The sequence below is a fragment of the Loxodonta africana genome, chromosome 26 (assembly GCF_030014295.1).
Source record: "Loxodonta africana isolate mLoxAfr1 chromosome 26, mLoxAfr1.hap2, whole genome shotgun sequence".
Classification (NCBI taxonomy): Eukaryota; Metazoa; Chordata; class Mammalia; order Proboscidea; family Elephantidae; genus Loxodonta; species Loxodonta africana.
Window position 1 is genome coordinate 38494901 of NC_087367.1, and position 13385 is coordinate 38508285.

The window sequence follows — 13385 nt, forward strand, 5'->3', positions numbered from 1 at the left end:
GTGTTTAGATGGGGATTTCACTATGCAATGAGTAGGTAGCCCCTTTCTCACCTCAGCACTGCTGGTCCACAAATCCCTCTTCTGGGGTTTATGACAATGCCCTTTCCTGTCTGCCTTTATGGTATCTGATATTGTGTGTGTCACTTCTTTTTAAAAATCCTACCTTTGGAAAAGTACTACCTGCTTTGGGTATATTGTGTACAACCTTCCCACTCAAAGTGTGGTCCATAGACCAGCTGCGTGGGCATCACCTGAGGAAATCTTAGAATCAGAATTTGTATTTTAACAAGATCCCTAGGTAATGTCTATGCACACGAGTCTGAGAAGCAGACTTAACATAGATTTTTTTTTTTAATCACTTAATATAAACTACACAGGAGGACACCAAACTCTGGGGGAGGAATATTTTAACCTGGGAACTCTTTTTAGGACCGATTCTGGTCCAGGAGAAGAATCTTGGAGGTTGGTGCCAACTTAGAACTTAATTTGTTTATAAACTTTCACTGCCCCAAGCACTGTCTGGGAAAGACCTTCAGAATTTGAAGTCAGGGACTTAGTTTTGTTTTTGTTTTTAACCAAGAGAACCTTGATTAATCATAAAATCTCCATAATTTGGCAACACAGCAACATTTCAATGGTGACTTATACACATGCCCTAAGAGTAATCAAAAAGTCAACTTACTGCAGTCTCCATTTTTTTACCATTGCACCAAACATCCATAGTGTCTTTTTCTGTAAAAGCAACAGTTAAAAAAATTATAATTCTATGGTTTAAAGATAAAGCCAACTCTCTTTATTTTAAGAAAAGTTTGATACATTAGATTTCTAAAACTCCGTTAGTTAGTATTCTTAAACTCAACACTTTTCTATCACTTTGAAATTCTTCCAAAAATTGAAGAAACTATGAGTGTTAATACATTATTTGTAAACAAACCAAAAATGAAACAAAACCACCTTTCAAGTTAAAATCATGGCCCCAATACGTATTGATACGTCTTGTTAAAATAAATGCTGAAACAGAATCTTTAGAGGAGGATGCATACAAATGAGTGTGAAGAAGGACATTTCCACACAGAAAGCCTTTTAAAATCACTGACTAGAAGATCCCCCTGCTTCCCACAATGATGGAGCTAGATGATGGCAGAAAGAGACCACCAAAAAAGTTGCCATAGGGTTTATACACAAGACATTGGTGATTCGGTGGTAGAATTCTCACCTCCCACGCAGGAGACCTTCCACCACTTGACTGTCAGTTTGTGGTACAATGGTGACTTGCATGTTGCTGTGATGCTGGAAGCTATATCACCAGTATTTCAAATACCAACAGGGTCACCCATCGTGGACAGGTTTCATCTGAGCTTCAAGACAAAGACAGACTAGGAAGAAGGACCTGGTGGTCTGCTTCTGAAAAAACTGGTCAGTGAAAACCTTATGAGTAGCAATGGAACATTGTATGATATAGTGCTGGAAGATGAGTGCCTCAGGTTAGAAGGCACTCAAAATACAAATGGGGAAGAGGTGCCTCCTCAAAGTAGACTCGACCTTAATGATGTGGACAGAGTCAAGCTTTTAGGACTTTCATGTGCTGACGTGGTACAACGCAAAATGAAAACAGCTGCAAAATCCATTAATAATCAGAACATAAAATGTACGAAGTATGCATCTAGGAAAATTAAAAGTCATCAAAAATGAAATAGAACAAGGCAGAGCCAAGATGGCAGAGTAGTCAGACACTTCCTGTGGTCTCTCTTACAACAAAGACCAAAAAAACTAGTGAATGGATTATATATGACAATCTAGGAGCCCTGAACATCAAAGGCAAAGTTAAGAAATCGGACCGAGCATCAGGGGCAGGGAGAGATGGTTCAAAAGCACTGAAGAGCTTCCAGACCTAACCTGGCGGGAGCTGGCACCCCGCAGGCTGGATCAGTTGGCACGTGTGGTGAGGCAAGTAGTAGCACTCAGGATGCATTTTCCACTTGAGAGAGACCAAGCGGCAGAGTCCACTCAAGCCTCCAGAACCAGTGAAAAGTGGCACTCAATCAGCAAAAGATAAGTATGTGCATCTAACCTACCGCTCGCATAAAAAAACACCCCCTTTGGGAAGAACCTCTCTCCAATTTACCTGCCCCTTCCCCACTCTGCACCAGGTCCCAGGATGGCTTCAGTGACTGCTGTGTCCCCTGGGCCAGAAGTAGTACCCATCGTGTGCCCAGTGCCATTCTCCTGGCTTTGGAGAAGGAACAAAATTAACAAATAAGAAAAGATAATCTGCCAGCTTCCCTAAGTCAGCAACTCAGGGCAGGCACAGACCCTTTGCCTAGGCACAGGCATTAGGGGTCCATGGACTTTGAATACCTTTTCACCCCTGCATAGACCTGTGTGGGCCCATTTTAACAGTGCAGGCCCTCATTAGCACAGTACAAAAGGGTATATACCTGAAGCTTTTTTCAACTGTATCAGCTATAAGGTGGAGTGGCAGATTCATGACATATGACACTGCTCTGTCCATTAAGCAGGGTCCTCACTACCCACATCAAGGGCCTGAGGACGGGTGGCTCTACCCACGCCACTTAGCCACCCACGAAAGGGGTCCAAGAATAAGTGCTGCCTCCCAATCCTTATAGCCAACAGCACTGGGTGCCCATAGTCCAGCTGCAAAACCCACCCACCTATGCACTCTAGGGAACAAGAACACACTTTCCTCCCAGACACTCAAGGGCAGCTAATAACTCTTACCTTGCTCAGTGCATGACCTCCTACTGCAGTCTGATACCTGTGCCTACTCCAATCACCCCTGCCCACCTAGGACTGTAGATGAGAGCCTGCATCACACACTTGGACACTGGACACCTGAGCTGAAGCCATACAAGAAAAGTAAATGGGCTCACATACCTAGTAATGGCTCTAACCATCTGGTGACAGGACGTGAGAGCTTCAAAGGTGCCAATAATCAAACTAGCTCATGTGACCAGCCTATTTGGGTATATCAAAACAAAACAAGAACTTAGGACACAGTAAGCAAATATAAAATAAATAAATATAATAACTTTTTGATGGCTCAGAGACAACAGTCAATATCAAATCACATAAAGAGGCAGACCATGATGGCTTCTGCAAGCACCCAAAACAAAGAATTAAGAAACCTTCTGAGAGAGAGAACTTATTGGAATTATCAGAGGTAAAATCCAAAAGATTAATATACACAGCTCTTCAAGAGATCAGAAAGGATATCAGGTAAAATGCAGAACAAGCCAAGGAACACACAGACAAAACAACAGAGGACCTTAAGAAGGTTATACAAGACCATGGTGACAAATTTAATAGGCTACGAGAATCCATAGAGAGATGGCAAACTGAAATCCAAAAGACTAACAATAAAATTTCAGAAATAGACAACTCAATTAGAAACTCATGGGAGCAGAACTGAGGCAATGGAAGTCAGAATTAGTGAGACTGAAGATAAAGCACTTGACAACAACTTACTTGAGGAAAAATCAGATAAAATAATTTTTAAAAATGAAGAAAGCCTAAGAATTATGTGGGACTCTATCAATAGGAATAACTTATGAGTCACTGGAGTACCAGAAGAGGGGGGTATAACAGAAAATACAAAGAGAACTGTTGAAAATTTGTTGGCAGAAAACTTCCCTGATACTGTGAAAGATGAGACTATATCTACCCAAGAAGCTAATCAAATCCCACAGAAAGCAGATCCCAAGAGAAAGTCACCAAGACATATTATAATCAAACTTGCCAAAACGAAAGATAAAGAGAGAATTTTAAGAGCGGCTAGGGATAAGCAAAAAGTCATCTACAAAAGAGAGTCAATAAGATTAAGCTCAGACTACTCAGCAGAAACCATGCAGGCAAGAAGGCAATGGGATGACATACATAAAGCCTTGAAGGAAAAAATTGCTAGCCAAGAATTATATATACAGCAAAACTGTCTCTCAAATATGATGGAAAAATTAGAATATTTCCAGATAAACAGAAGTTAAGGAAATTTGTAAAAACCAACCCAAAATTAAAAGAAATACTAAGGGGAGTCTTCCACTTAGAAAATCAGTAACATCAGATAACAAACCAAGACTAGAAAACAGGACAGAACAACTAGATATCAACTCAGATAGAGAAGACACAAATAAATCGAAGCTAAAACATTGAAAATAGGGAAACAGAGAAGTCAATACATAAAAGATGACAACATTAAAACAAAAAAGAGGGACCAAATCACGTAGTCATAGATCTTTCATATGGAGACGCAGTCTAGGTGAAATCAAGAAATAAAAGATTGGTTTAAACTTAGAAAAATAGAGGTTAATATTAAGGTAACCACAAAGGAAACTAACAATCCTACACATCAAAATAAAAAAGAAGAAAAACATAGACACAGCAAATACAAACTCAACAACAACGAAAAGGGTGAAAAGAAAATACGTAAAGAAAACCCACTCAGCACAAAAAAATTAAGTGGAACAAAGACACTGTCAACAACACAAAAGAAAACAACAGCACTAAACTCATACCTATCCATAATTACGCTGAATGCAAATGGACTAAAATGCACCAATAAGGAGACAGAGAGTGACAGAATGGATAAAAAAACATGGTCCATCTATATGCTGCCTAAAAGACACAAACTAAAACTCAAAGGACAGAAAAAAACATACCAATCAAAATACAGCAGGAGGAGACATTGCCAAAATGGTAGATTAGTCAAATGCTTCCGGTGATCCCTCTTACAACACCCGAAAAAACAAGTGAAATGATTATATATATGACAAGCTAAGAGTCCTGAACATCAATGGCTAAGTTAGGAAATCAAATTAAGCAGCAGGGGGAGGGAGAAACGGTTCAGAGGAGGAGAGGAGTTCCAGGACCTGACTTGGCAGGAACCAGCACCTCTCAGACACGAACCCCTGGTGGGGGGGCTTGCGGTAGTGTTTGGGATGCAGTTTCCTCAGGGAGAGACAGTGACCTGCACAGTCTACTCATACCTCTGGAATCAGAGAAGAAAAGCACTCTCGACAAAAGCTAAGTACTTGAGTTTATTTTACTGTGCCCCCAGCTCCCAAGTCGGCTTCAGTGACTGTCAATTTCCCTGGGCCTAAGATAGGTCCTGATGTGTGCTCCGAGCCATTCTCCCAGCCTTAGACAAAAAAAATAAATGAACAATTGGGGGAAGAGATTATCTGCCAGCTCCACTAAGCTGGCAAGCTCTGGACAAAAGCAGCTCCTGTCCAAGCAAAAATAGTCTGCGAACTTTGGATACCTTTCACCCCTGCAAGGACCTGTGGGGAACATTTCAGGAGATTAGGCCCTTGTTGGCAGACTGCAACGGTGTATGTGCTTGAGATATGAGTTTAATTGTTACAGCTGTGTGGTGGAGAGGTAGGTTTTTGATGTTTGACACTGCTTTACCTATTAAACAGGGCCCTCACCTATAAACATCAGGGGCCTGAGGACTGGTGGCTCCACCCACATCACCTAGCTACCTGCGACAGGGATCCAAGGATAAGTGGTGCCTCCCAGTCCTTACAACCAAAAGCATCAGGTACCCATGGTCTGGCTGCAGTATGCACCCACCTGTGTGCTCTAGGAAACAGGGATGTGATTCCTTACAGACACTCAGGGGACAGTTGTCAGCTCCCTGCCTTGTTCAGAGCGTGACCCCCTGCTGCAACCAGATACCTGTGCCTACACCAGTCACCTCTGCCCCTCTAAGACTGTAAGACAGAGCCTGTACCACACATTTGATGACCAACTACCTGAACACCTGAGCTGAATCCATACAAGGAAAGCAAATAGACTCCTAGGCTCATATGCCTAGTAACAGTTCTAGCCATCTGATGACAGGACATTAGAGCTTCAAAGGGAAGATAATCAAGATAGCTCACTCAAACAGCCTATGTGGGCACATCAAAACAAAACAAAGCAAGAAGCTAGGATACAGTAAGCAAACAAAATAAATACAAAAACGTATAAATGGTTTGAAGATGACAGTCATTATCAAATCACATAAAGAAGCAGATCAGGATCACTTCAACAAGCTCTCAAAACAAAGACTCAAGGAATTTTCCGGATGAAGATATATTCCTGGAATTACCTGATGTAGAATACAAAACATTAATACACAGAACTCTTCAAGACATTGGGAAGGAGATCAGGCAAAATGCAGAATAAGCCAAGGAACACACAGACAAAGCAGCTGAAGAAATTAAAAAGGTTATTCAACAATATAATGAAAAATTGAATAGGCTACAAGAATCCATAGAGAGACAGCAATCAGAAAATGAGAAGACTAACAATAAAATTTCAGAATTAGACAACTCAATAGAAAGTCAGAGAAGCAGAATAGAGGAAATGGAAGGCAGAATTAGGGAGAGTGAAGATAAAACACTTGGCACCAATATATTCAAAGATAAGTCAGATAAAAGAATTAAAAAAAATGAGGAAACCCTAAGAATCATGTGGGACTCTATGAAGAGAAATAACCTATGAGTGATAGCAGTACCAGAACAGAGAGAGATAAGAGAAAACACAGAGAGAATTATTGAAGATTTGTTGGCATAAAACTTCCCTGATATCGTGAAAGATGAGAAGATATCTATCCAAGAAGCTAACCGAACCCGACATGAGGTAGATCTCCAAAGAAAGACACCAAAACATATTATAATCAAACTTGCCAAAACCAAAGACAAAGAGAGAATTTTAAGAGCAGCTAGGGATAAATGAAAACTCACTTACAAAGGAGAGTCAATAAGAATAAGGTCCGGAAGGCAGGGCCAAGATTGCGGAGTAGTCAGATGATTCTGGTGAACCCTATTACAACAAAGACCCCCAAAAAACAAGCAAAAGATTACATTTATGACAAGCTAGATAGAAGCCCTGAACATCAAAGGCAAACTCAGAAAATGGACTGAGCAGCATGGGGAGGGAGAGACGGTTCAAAATCAGAGGAGTTACTGGCCCTGAATCACCAGGAACCCTCAAGCACCATTCCCAGGAGCACCTCTGGTGCACAGGTGGTGGCGTTTGGTCAGTTTCCTCAGGGAGAAACATCAAGCCGCACAGCCTACTCACACCTCCAGAACCAGAGGAGAACGGCACTCTCGGCAAATGCTAAGTACTTGCATATATTTTACCACATCCCCAGCCCCCAAGCTGGCTTCAGTGGTTGTCAATTCCCCTGGGCCTGAGATAAGTCCTGCTGCACGTCCTGAGCCATTCTTCTGGCCTTGGAGAAGGAATAAATTCACAATAGAGGAAAAGATAATCTGCCAGCTCCACTAACCTCGGGAGCTCAGGACAGAAGCAGCTCCTGTCCGGGCATAAACGGTCCATGGAATTTGACTACCTTTCCCTCCTGCATGGACCTGTGTGGGCCTATTTCAGGAGAATAGGCCCTTGCTGGCAGGCTGCAGCTGTTTCAACTGTGTGGTGGAGACAAGGGTGTTTGATGTTTGACACTGCTTTGCCTATTAAACAGGGTCCTCACCTGCCCACATCAGGGGCCTAAGGACTGGTGGCTCCACTCATGTCACCCAGCCACCCCCGACTGGGGTCCAAAGATAACTGGTACCTCCCAGTCCTTACAACCAAAAGCACTGGGTGCCTAAGGTCCGTCTACAGGACCCACTCACCTGTGTGCTCTAGGGAACAGGGTATATATGTTCCAAAATCAGGTAGTGTGAGGCCCCCCACTTTGTTCTTCAGTAATGCTTTACTTATCTGACACCTCTTCCCTTTCCATATGAAGTTATTGATTTGTTTCTCCACCTCATTAAAAAATGCCATCAGAATTTGGATCAGGATTGCATCGTACCTGTAGATTGCTTTAGGTAGAATTGATATTTTCACAATGTTGAGTCTTCCTGTCCATGAGCAAGGTATGTTTTTCCACTTATGTAGGTCTCTTTGGTTTCTGACAGTAGCATCTTGTAGTTTTCTTTGTATATGTCTCTGATAAGATTTATTCCTAAGTATTTTATCTTCTTAGAGGCTGTTATAAATTGTATTGATTTTGTGATTTCCTCTTTGATGTTCTCTTTGTTGGTGTAAAGGAATCCAACTGATTTTTACATGTTTACCTTGTATCCCCATACTTTGCTGAAATCTTCTATTAGTTTCACTAGTTTTCTTGTGGATTCTTTGGGGTTTTCTGTGTATAAGATCATATCACCTGCAAATAAACATACTTTTACTTCTTCCTTACCAATTTGGATGCCCTTTATTTACTTTTCTACCCTAATTTCTCTGGCTAGGACCTCCAACACAATGTGGAATAAGAGTGGTGATAAAGGGCATCATTGTCTGCCTCCCGTTCTCAAGGGGAATGCTTTCACACTGTTCGATTAGGATGATGTTGGGTGTGGGCTTTGTATAAATGCCATTTATTATGTTGAGGAATTTCCCTTCTGTTCGTATTCTGTTGAGTGTTTTTATCATGAATGGGTGTTGGACTTTGTCAAATGCCTGTTCTGCATCAATTGAATAAGATCATGTGGTTCTTCTGTTTTATTTATGTGATGGATTACACTGATTGTTTTTCCAATGTTGAAGCATCCCTGCATACCTGGTATGAATCCCATTTGGTCATAGCGAATTATTTTTTTTGATATGTCATTGAATTCTATTGTCTAGAATTTTGTTGAGAATTTTTGCGTCTATGTTCATTACAGAACAGTATATATGGATATTGGCCTAAAAAAATTTTTTTTTGGTGGTGTCTTTACCTGGTTTTGGTAGGGTTACGCTGGCTTCATAGAATGAGTTTGGTAGTATTCCGTCTTTTTCTATGCTCTGAAATACCTTTAATAGTAGTGGTGTTAACGCTTCTCTGAAAGTTTGGCAGAATTCTCCAGTGAAGCTGTCAGGCCAGGTTTTTTGTTGTTATTGTTGTGATTTTTTAATGATCTTTTCAATCTCTTCTTTTGTTATAGGTTTATTTAGTTGTTCTACCTCTGTTTGTGTTAGTTTATGTAGGTAGTGTGTTTCTAGGAATTCATCCATTTCTTCTAGGTTTTCAAATTTGTTAGATTACAATTTTTCATAGTAATCTGATATGATTCTTTTAATTTCAGTTGGGTCTGTTGTGACATTGCCCATCTCATTTCTTATGTGGGTTATTTGCTTCCTCTCCTGTTTTCCTTTTTTCAATTTGGCCAGTGGTTTATTGATTTTGTTGATCTTTTCAATGAACCAGCTTTTGGTTTTGTTAACTCTTTCAACTGTTTTTCTATTCTCCATTTCATTTAAATCTGCTCTAATTTTTATTACTTGCTTTCTTCTGGTGCCCGAGGGGCTCTTTTGGTGCTGTCTAGTCTAGTCGTATTGGCCCTTTCTTTTTTTGGTTGTGTACATTTATTGCTATAAATTGACTTCTGAACACTTCTTTTGCTGTGTCCACAGGATGTGTTTCCATTCTCATTTGATTCTGTGAATTTCTTTATTTCGTCCTCAATTTCTTCTACAACCCAGTAATTTTTGAGCAAGGTGTTGTTCAGTTTCCGGGGTTTGATTTGTTTCCTTGCTTTTTTCTGTTATTCATTTCTACTTTTATAGCTTTATGGTCAGAAAAGATGCTCTGTAATATTGATGCTTTCAATTCTGCTAAGGCTTGCCTTATAACCTAATACGTGCTCTATCCTGGAAAATGTTCCATGTGCGTTGGAAAAGAAAGTATATGTGGTTGCTGTTGGTGGAGCATTCTGTATATGTCTCTGAGGTCAACTTGGTTAATTTTGGCATTTAGATCTTCCGTGACTTTATTGAGCTTGTTTCTGGATGTTCTATCCTTCACCAAAAGTGGTGTGTTGAAGTCTCCTACTATTATTGTGGAGCTATTTTTCTTTTCAGTGCTGTTACAGTTTATTTTCTCTTTTGGAGCCCTGTTATTGGGGATATAAAAATTTATTATGGTTATGTCCTCCTTATGTATAGATCCTTTAATCGTTATATAGTGTACTTCCTTATCCCTTGTGGTGGATTTTACTTTACAGTCTATTGTGTCAGAGATTAATATTGCCACTCCTGCTCTTTTTTTCTTCTTTTTTTATTTGTGTTTTAAGTGATGGTTTACAAATCAAGTCAGTCTCTCATACATAAATTTACATACACCTTTCTATGTACTCCTAGTTGCTCTCCCCCAATGAGACAGCATACTCCTTCTCTCCACGCTGTATTCCCTGTATCCATTCAGCCAGATTTTGTCCCCCTCTGCCTTCTCATCTCCCCTCCAGAGAGGAGCTGCCCACATAGTCTCACGTGCCTACTTAAGCCAAGAAGCTCACTCCTCACCAGTATCATTTTCTATCTTATAGTCCAGTCCAATCTCTGCCTGAAGAGTTGGCTTTGGGAATGCTTCCTGCCTTGGACTAACAGAAGGTCTGGAGACCATGACCTCCAGGGTCCTTCTAGTCTAAGTCAGACCTGAGAATTTGAGGTCTACATCCCGCTGCTCACCTGCTCCATCAGGGATTCTCTGTTGTGTTCCCTGTCAGGGCAGTCATCAGTTGTAGCCTGGCACCATCTAGTTCTTCCAGTCTCAGGATGATGTACTCTCTGGTTTCTGTGGCCCCTTCTGTCTCTTGAGCTCATAATTACCTGTGTCTTTGGTGTTCTTCATTCTCTTTTGCTCCAGCTGGGTTGAGACCAACATGCATTTTAGATGGCCACTTGCTAGCATTTAAGACCCCAGACACTACTCACCAAAGTGGGATGCAGAATGTTTTCTTAATAAATTTTATTATGCCAATTGACCTAGATGTCCCCTGAAACCATGGTCCTCAAACCCTTGCCCCTGCTACTCTGGCCTTTGAGGCGTTTGGTTGATTTGGGAAACTTCCCTGCTTTTGGTTTAGTCCAGTTGTGCTGATCTCTCCTGTACTGTCTGTTGTCTTTCCCTTCACCTAAAATAGTTCTTGTCTCCTATCTAATTAGTGAATACTCCTCCCCCCCTTCCTTCTTCTCTCCCTCCCACTCACCTTCGTAACCATCAAAGAATGCTTTTTTCTGTGTTTAAACTATTTCTTGAGTTCTAATAATAGTGGTCGTATATAATATTTGTACTTTTGCAACTGACAGATTTCACTCAGCATAATGCCTTCCAGATTCCTCCATTTTATGAGATGTTTCACGGATTCATCATTGTTCTTTACTGATACGTAGTACTCCGTTGTGTGAATATACCATAATTTATTTATCCATTCATCCATTGGTTGCTTCCATCTTTTTGCTATTGTAAACAGTGCTGCAATAAACATGGGTGTGCATATATCTGTTCGAGTAAAGGCTCTTATTTCTCTAGGATATATTCCAAGGAGTGAGGTTGCTGGATCCTATGGTAGTTCTATTTCTAGCTTTTTAGGGAAGCACCAAATTGATTTCCAAAGTGGTTGTACTATTTTACATTCCCACCAGCAGTGTAGAAGTGTTCCAGTCTCTCCACAACCTCTCCAACATTTATGATTTCGTGTTTTTTGGATTAATGCCAGCCTTGTTGGAGTGAGATGGTATCTAATTGTAGTTTTGATTTGCATTTCTCTAATGGCTAATAATCGTGAGCACTTCCTCATGCATCTGTTAGCTACTTGAATGTCTTCTTTAGGGAAGTGCCTGTTCATATCCTTTGCTCATTTTTTTAACTGGGTTATTTGTCTTTTTGTAGTTGAGTTTTTGCGGTATCACAAAGATTTTAGAGATCAGGCGCTGATCGGAAATGACATAGCTAAGAACTTTTTCCCAGTCTGTAGGTAATCTTTTTACTTTTTTCCTGAAGTCTTTGGATGAATACAGGTGTTTGATTTTTAGAAGCTTCCAGTTATCTAGTTTCTCTTCTGCATTGTTAGTAATGTTTTGTATACTGTTTATGCCATGTATTAGGGCTCCTAGCATTGTCCCTATTTTTTCTTTCATGATCTTTATTGGGTCCTTGATCCATTTTGAGTTAGTTTTTCTGCATGGTGTGAGGTATGGGTGTTGTTTCATTTTTTTGCAGATGGATATCCAATTATGCCAGCACCATTCGTGAGACTGTCTTTTCCTCATTTAACTGAGTTTGGGGCTCTGTCAAATATCAACTGCTCATAGGTGGATAGATTTATGTCTGGATTCTTAATTCTGTTCCATTGGTCTATGTATCTGTTGATGTACCAGTACCAGTCTGTTTGACTACTGTGGCGGTATAATAGGTTCTAAAATCAGTTAGAGTGATGCCTCCCACTTTGTTCTTCTTTTTCAGTAATGCTTTACTTATCTGGGGCCTCTTTCCCTTCCATATGAAGTTAGTGATTTGTTTCTCCATCTCATTAAAAAATGTCATTGGAATTTGGATTGGAATTGCGTTGTATCTATAGATGGCTTTTGGTAGAACAGACATTTTTACAATGTTAAGTCTTCCTATCCATGAACACGGTATGTTTTTCCACTTATCTAGGTCTCTTTTGGTTTCTTGCAGTACTGTCTTGTAGTTTTCTTTGTATAGGTCTTTCACGTCTCTGGTAAGATTTATTGCTAAGTATTTTATCTTCCTGTGGGCTACTGTAAATGGTATTGATTTGGTGATTTCCTCTTTGATGTTTGTTTTGTTGGTGTAGAGAAATCCAACTGATTTTTGTATGTTTATCTTGTATCCTGATACTCTGCTGAACTCTTCTATCAGTTTCAGTAGTTTTCTTTAGGATTATTTGGGGTTTTCTGTGTATAAGATCAGGTCATCTGCAAAGAGGCACTTTTACTTCTTTCTTACCAATCTGAATGCCGTTTATTTCTTTATCTAGCCTAATTGCTCTGGCTAGGACCTCCAGCATAATGTTGAATAAGTGTGGTGAGAAAGGGCATCCTTGTCTGGTTCCCAATCTCAAGGGGAGTGCTTTTAGACCCTCTCCATTTAGGATGATGTTGGCTGTTGGCTTTGTATAAATGCCCTTTATTATGTCGAGGAATTTTCCTTCTATTCCTATTTTGCTAAGAGTTTTCTTTTTTATCATGAAAGCGTGTTGTAAGTTTCTCAAATGCCTTTTCTGCATCAATTGATAAGACCATGTGGTTCTTGTCTTTTGTTTTATTTAGATGATGGATTACATTAATTGTTTTTGTAATGTTGAAGCATCCCTGCATACCTGGTACGAATCCTACTTGGTCATGGTGAATTATTTATTTATTTTTTATATGTTGTTGAATTGTCTTTGGGTAGAATTTTGTTGAGGCTTTTTGTATCTACATTCATGAAGGCTATAGATCTGTAACTTTCTTTTTTGTAGTGTCTTTACCTGCTTTTGGTATCAGGGATATGCTGATTTCATAGAATGAGTTTGGGAGTATTCCAAAGAAAACAAAAGTCCTCGCAACAGGACCAATAAGCAACGTCATGATAAATGGAG

The 13385-nt window shown here is 40.1% G+C and overlaps 1 protein-coding gene across 9 annotated transcripts in view; it reads right to left on the bottom strand.

The window, feature by feature from the left end:
* Positions 1-13385, bottom strand: part of FAIM (Fas apoptotic inhibitory molecule) — a 136479-nt gene that overhangs the window by 84526 nt on the left and 38568 nt on the right. For 5 of the 9 annotated variants that reach the window (XM_064277254.1, XM_064277258.1, XM_064277252.1 and 2 more), the window contains one exon: positions 683-732. The exons of the other annotated variants lie outside the window; for them this stretch is intronic. In XM_064277254.1, coding sequence (XP_064133324.1) covers positions 683-732 — 50 coding nt within the window. The remainder of the gene's footprint in view (positions 1-682; positions 733-13385) is intronic. 9 annotated transcript variants of the gene reach the window in all.